The sequence below is a fragment of the Volvox carteri genome (assembly GCF_000143455.1).
Source record: "Volvox carteri f. nagariensis unplaced genomic scaffold VOLCAscaffold_42, whole genome shotgun sequence".
NCBI lineage: Eukaryota > Viridiplantae > Chlorophyta > Chlorophyceae > Chlamydomonadales > Volvocaceae > Volvox > Volvox carteri.
The window spans coordinates 1,097,328-1,103,866 of NW_003307585.1; the positions used below are offsets into that span (position 1 = coordinate 1,097,328).

Consider the following 6,539-nt stretch of genomic DNA (forward strand, 5'->3'; position numbering starts at 1 on the left):
GACTACAGCCATATATCACACATTCCGGTACAACATAAATGATTTCATGGTGTATAGTCCATACACACACACACACACACACACACACACACACACACACACACACACACACACACACACACACACACACACCGCGGCACGGTGTGTACGACGGAGGCAGAAACCCCAAGAGCGTTCCCCCCACGAGGTGACAACAGAGCCCACAATACTCGGGCACCCCGCATCACGCTGAAGCCAAGATTCAACTGTAATGCTGCAACGCGCAGCGACATTGTTGCGGACACGGAAGGAACTGAAGATGATTCCACAACAGGGGTTAGGATTAGGCAGGTTGGTGTGCTCGTTGGGTAGGAAATGCCGTCGTCGAGTCGTGCCGGCCTCTGCACTGAGTTTTAAATCGTGTCTCATGTGTCGCCAGTGCGGCCGACAGCCGACAGCCGACACCGACGGCCCCGACGGTTTTACCCGTTTGCTTGTTGCTCATTCGGCGTCCGAGTCGCTTTCTGAGTCCGTGAGGAAGTCGCCCGGCTGCTGAATCTGCATCGGCGTGTACGCAATTGGGGATGTAAAGGTTAGGAGGTAATTGGTTTGCTTGCTTGTGCGTGTGTGTGCGTGTGTGTGCGTGTGTGGACGGCGAGTGTGTGCGTGTGTGTGCGTGTGTGTGCGTGTGTGTGCGTGTGTGTGCGTGTGTGTGCGTGTGTGTGCGTGTGTGTGCGTGTGTGTGCGTGTGTGTGCGTGTGTGTGCGTGTGTGTGCGTGTGTGTGCGTGTGTGTGCGTGTGTGTGCGTGCGTGTGCGTGCGTGTGCGCGCGTGTGTGCGCGCGTGTGCGCGCGTGTGTGCGCGCGTGTGCGCGCGTGTGCGCGCGTGTGTGCGCGCGTGTGTGCGCGTGTGTGCGTGTGTGCGCGCGTGTGCGCGCGTGTGTGCGTGTGTGCGCGCGTGTGTATGTATGTGCGTGCGTGTACTTTTGCAAGAACTAGGCCGGAACGACAAACCATGCGGAAGTGCCATGGCGCCGCCATGGTGGCGGTAGGATAGGAAGCCATAGTCCAGAATCATGCAACCGGATCCTCGGGGACTCCTTTTAAAGGTCCATGTAACAACGGCTCAGCCAATATCGAATGATTTCATTGTCGGACATATTCAGGGGAGGGATCGCTCAGGTCCAGAACGCAGCACTTTGCATGTAAACGTATTCGTAAATGTTTCCGCAGCCGTTTAATGCAGATGTCAAGCTGTGGGAGCGTCACGAGGTTCTGAGCCGATACAAGAGTATCAAAGGCGCACCCCGATTACGGCGACAATCTACCAGGTAGCTATTATCAGCCAAAAGCTCAGCATGACCGCACATCACGCCTTGTATCGGCCGCGCAGTTTTGTTTTGAGGAGCGCTTTCTGGAGATTGCCTTCATGACTAATACCCGATATTCAGAAACTTTAAATGCTGCCCCTTCACTGCAGCCTGGATCAAGGCTGCCCTACTGCAGATTCCTTTATTTTCTGCCATCCGCCGCATAAGCGCGTCAAACAGTTTTACCTCGAAAGCCGTGCAGCAAGAGCAAGGACTCAACACACCAGATCAGGGCGGCAGTTGCATATGCAAACGTACTGTATTTATCGTGGCAATAAAGATTTGTTCGTTGTTGCATGTGTTACGATGTTTTCAGGGGTGTGCCCGAAGTGCGGCAACTGTCATGAGAGTGTGCGGCGCGTTTTCCATTCCATCCAGATATCTTCACTTAGAGCTCAAATAGGTAAGGAGCTGCCTATGCCTTCCTTCCATGAACGCCCCGACCATCCACCGACCCGTTTTTGACTTTTCCCGTTCAAATTCGGGACGAGCAGCAGGGGCAGCAGGGCAGGGCCGGGGACCATGTTACGGCGCGGGACGCGCTGTTTCAACACTGGAATATGAAAATTCTTGCCAGTGGCATGGCGCCCAGATGGAGGAATGTGCGCGTCTAGCTTTCGGGTTTAGCGTTCGGGTTATGTTTTCCACAAACCACAAGCCCGCCGTAAGCGCCCTGGCTGTGGAATCCTTGCGCCGATCTCTTCTTTCCTCGTTTGATTGCTTCTTACTCTCTCTGCTCGCGTGCGCAAAGTGACTAACTACTTACCCTGACGAACGCGCAAGCCGCAACGCGCCCAAAACATCGTCCAAAATTTGTCATCGTGCGGTTTTGTAAGGTTCGGCACCTCGGAGTGCAGTTGATACTTTATTCTCTGAACCTACCTTATAAATATCCATTTGATACATTTATTCTCTGAACCTACCTTGTAAATATCCATTTGATACATTTAGTCTGGCGAAATTTTGGCGCTGCGCGTAATGTCTCCCTGGGGCCGTCCGTTTACGTGAGTGCTCCCCACCCTTCACCACTTAGCTAAAATGAAGGCCACACACAGAACGACTTCTAACAACGCAGGCAAACGTAAACCTCAGATACCTGTTTTCTTCTCCCTCTTCCCGATTCGCTTCATTGCCTTTTCCCTCCTCACCACCACCTCTTTTTGCTCTCGGCACGGAGGCCAGATGGGCATTGTGACAGAGCTTTTCCATTTGCTCTTTTGGGGCTGAAATCGATCTGCTCACCTGTCGTGTTATCGGAACCTCAGCTTTACCCTGCTGGCTTTTTGACCTATATGGGCCTACGACTCTCACACGATGAGACAGAATAAACCCGCATAGAACCCGCAGCTCACCTTCCACCCTGTACGGCCGCAGGAAATGTAGGAGCAGTAGCAGCCGCAGGAAATGTAGGAGCAGTAGCAGCCGCAGGAAATGTAGGAGCAGTAGCAGCGGGCGCGGCGTTGCGGTAGGGCAGGCAGTAACGACAGGGGACGTCACAGCGTGCAGGAGCAGGGGGAGCAGCAGCACTTGAGTGTCGGGGGACCCACGGTACCGGTTCGAGATGGCTGGTAGCCAAGGAAAATGCATGCTCTGAACACAAAGCGCCGAGCCAGCAAGTCATATATGCCCACATACCTCTCCCCCATCCGCCATGTAATCACCCAGATACCAACCTTGTTATTACAACACACACCAAAAGCATTTTACTGGAAAAGGTTTAGACGCCGCTGGCGGCTACGGGGAGCGCGTTGGTGAAGTTTTTCGATTGCCCACTTGGGCCTTTTACCGCCTCGCAGCCCAGATTACTATCCTTTTACGGACGCCCCCCGCATTTATGCGAAATTTCACTTGTAATTATATTATACATGCACACACACACACACACACATACGCACACACACACATACGCACACACACACGCAGAGCGACAGAGCAGCGCACCCCTAACGCCCCAAACAACCTCGCCCTCAGACCACCAATGGAGGCAGAACTCAACTCGAGGGTCACTGCCCCACCCGCCCACTCTTCCTTACCCCCAAAACCACCCGCCCACCCAACCACCCAACAAAGCCACATCATCTATATTGTAAATAGGGTCCAGTTTACTAGACCCTATTTATAATATAGAGACAATCTCTGTGTTGTTTATGTATACTGTTCCACGAGTGGAACAGTATACAATAACAATATTCGACAATCTCTGTGTTGTTTATAGGACAGGCAATCCCAACCCGAAGCCAACCTAACCCCTCGTAATTCCCGGTACCTACCGTCCGCCTTAAGAGCCACACGCACCACCACAAACGTGGGCAAAGCGCCAGCATCCCCGGCCGCAGCCGCAGCTGCCTCAACCGCTGCCACTCCCAGCGGCAGCTCTGGCTGCAGCTCCCTGCCGGCCGCCAGAACCCTCTCCCAGGGCGCCGTGAAGCCCTCGAGGCGGTTCAGGGATGCCGCTGGCTGCCAGCCTAGGGCGGCGGTGCTTTCAGCGAGGAGGTCGGCCACGGTGGGGCGGGTTTTGGGGGCGGTGGCAGCGTCCGGGGAGTGAAACCCGCTGTCGGGGAGGTCCAGTTCGATGGGCGGTAAGCACTGCGCGACGATTTGGATATTGGGGGGAAAGGAGAGCAGAGCAGCCAAGGTGCCCGCTGTGGGAAGAGCTGGGGTGTGAGGGGATGAGGTGGATGTCTGGGTGGCCAGGCGGGTAGAAAGATGAAGGCCAGGGGAGTGTGCCAGGGGAAACACACATACATACATAGACACACAGGCGCACTGTCCGATGGGGCCCTTTCGCGTGTCCTCTCCTGCTCGCATAGCACACAGGCACCCGCGCGGCTCAGCCTATCTTGCAACATACACACACAGACACACACACAGACACACACACACACACACACACACACAGACACACACAGACACACACACACAGACACACACACAGACACACACACAGACACACACACACACAGAGACACACACACAGACACACACACACAGACACACACACACACACAGACACACGGATGCGCATGTGTCAATATGTGCCAGGGACACACTCGCCTTCGTATCCGTCAGCATGCTCTCCTTCCAGTAAAGCGACCAGTTCTCGACCTGCGGGGGATGTGCGGAGCATGAGCATCTGGTTATGCTTGGCCACGTCCGTCTAGAAAACGTCAGGGAAGCATCGAACATCAAGGGAACCGGTAACCCGGCCATGTTTGCCGTTGGTTGTTTGGAAGCAATAGCGACACCCAAGAGGTGATCGCCTGAGTAAACGGAACCCTAAAACCTATCCAGGGGCTGGGTAGTGGCGTGTATGGCAGAGTGTACGAGACAATGTGCCGTACTGATCAGCGTTCAGCGCTCAAAATGAAATAACTGAAAAATAATTTGACTGGTATGCAAATATAAAATGGGTAATTGGATGTTTCGTCAGCGGGGATGGTCCAAGTAGTTCTTGTCTTGGGGGCCTTCCGTGCGAACTGATTAGGTTGGGCCTCTGCTAGCTCGTATGGGCTCAGCTGGGTAACGCAACCGAGGTGTAACACACATACACACACAAATACTTCTGCGCGAAGACATTTTATGTTCCGCGATCCGCCTTCTCACTTCTCACTCAACAAACATGCACCACATGGAGTTCTTCCCATGTGGGCATGTACGACGGGTACGGCAGTGTCTCGTTACCTGGAGACGGGGCAGAACGCGGACTTTCATCTCCCCGCTCTACGGGAGCTCTTTGCTCTGAGTCACAATTTGGCGGCGGCGTCGCTGCTGCTGCTCCTCCTCCCTGTCTCTCGCCCTCGTCCTCTCCTCCTCTTTTTTTTCTCTTCCCGGCCGCGGAAGTGGAGAAGTGACATGGCATGGGCAGCAACGAGAGGTACACGGCACAACCACATTTTTAGGAAACCCACACAAGCTTACACTTTCTCCCGGCCGCCGGCATACATCGTGAATCTTCATAAGGTATTCTTACCGTTGCTAAGCTCTTCTCACATTCGTACACGTACACATCCAAACAGAGACACGCACATGCATGCAAACATGTATACAGAACATTTAATAAATCAGTTGTTCGCCACCTGGTCCTGCACACCTGGGTCCTGCAGTTGCCCGCGGGTTGCGGATTGTTGTGTTGTGGGTTGTTGCGCCGATGGTTCGAGCAAGGTAAAAATCTTTTCCTTCTGCCTAGCTTCTAAACCCACTGCGAAATGCACTCAAAGTGATTTAACTAACCTAAACTAACGGCTTGCGGTGTGTACGGCCTGTACGGCGGCGTGCGTTCTCGGTCGTGTGTCTAGGAGGGGCAGCTGCCGCAGAACTTTTGGGGCCCGTCCAAGACAGGAGGGCACGAGAGCTTTCCGCTGCCTTTATGTTGCCCGTTTGCTCACGTCTTGGTGAGTTCGTTAGCCGTTTAGTTGGCCATTTTCTTGGCCGTTTTGTCGGCCGGTCTGTGGTGAAGAGATCGTTACAAACAGAGGATCTGGATCGGGTCGAGTGCAGCGCTACAAGGAGCGCCTCCCTAGCACACAACAACGACTGCAGCCGGTAACGACCTGTTCGCAGATGAACTTGTCAGCAGTCTATTGCCGTTTCCATGTGCTTCTCAAAAAAAGCTTTGTTGTTGGGGAGAAGCGGCCTTTCGCCTTCCACCTTCAACAGCAGTCGCAGCCGAAGAACTGTAAACGAATCTTACATATGTAAACTCATAGATTTGCGCTGCTCGTAGTAAGGATAAGAGTAAACGTGCACGGCTTTTAGCTGCAATGCCGCGTTACGCGCAACCGATCTCTATTTTACTGGGTGTCCCGACTAGGACTCGATGGCGTTTTTGTGCGTTTTTGTGTTGTTAGCTGACGAATACAACGATATTGCTTGAAGAGGCACTCGTGCTGACAATCTCAGACACGCACTCCCTGACCCAAAGGAAGTGAAAACGTAACGTGACGTTACCCGATACCGCTGGGCTGTTACCATCAATAGTGAAGCACCTTGACAACGATGCTGTCCTCGCTGATTTATTCGTATTGAGAATAAATCTCGGGAAATTATCATATCAATTTTGTGATATACTAAGATTCTTGCTCACCAGTATAGTGCCCACAAATATACAAGGACGCTAAACTTTGCCCGTGATACGGTATTACGATACCGTACAAGACGAAGCGAACAGCTAAAAATGCGGCGCCAACGACGTT

At 53.2% G+C, this 6,539-nt stretch overlaps 1 protein-coding gene across 1 annotated transcript; it reads right to left on the bottom strand.

Moving 5' to 3' along the window:
• Positions 1-480: 480 nt before the first annotated feature.
• On the bottom strand, positions 481-5,304 carry VOLCADRAFT_95260 (uncharacterized protein; the record flags this gene model as incomplete). Its single annotated transcript, XM_002954409.1, has 5 exons — positions 481-537; positions 2,700-2,707; positions 3,618-3,933; positions 4,363-4,452; positions 5,266-5,304. The coding sequence occupies 5 exons, from the start codon at positions 5,302-5,304 to the stop codon at positions 481-483; spliced, it is 510 nt and encodes a 169-aa protein (XP_002954455.1).
• Between the last annotated feature and the right edge of the window lie 1,235 nt (positions 5,305-6,539).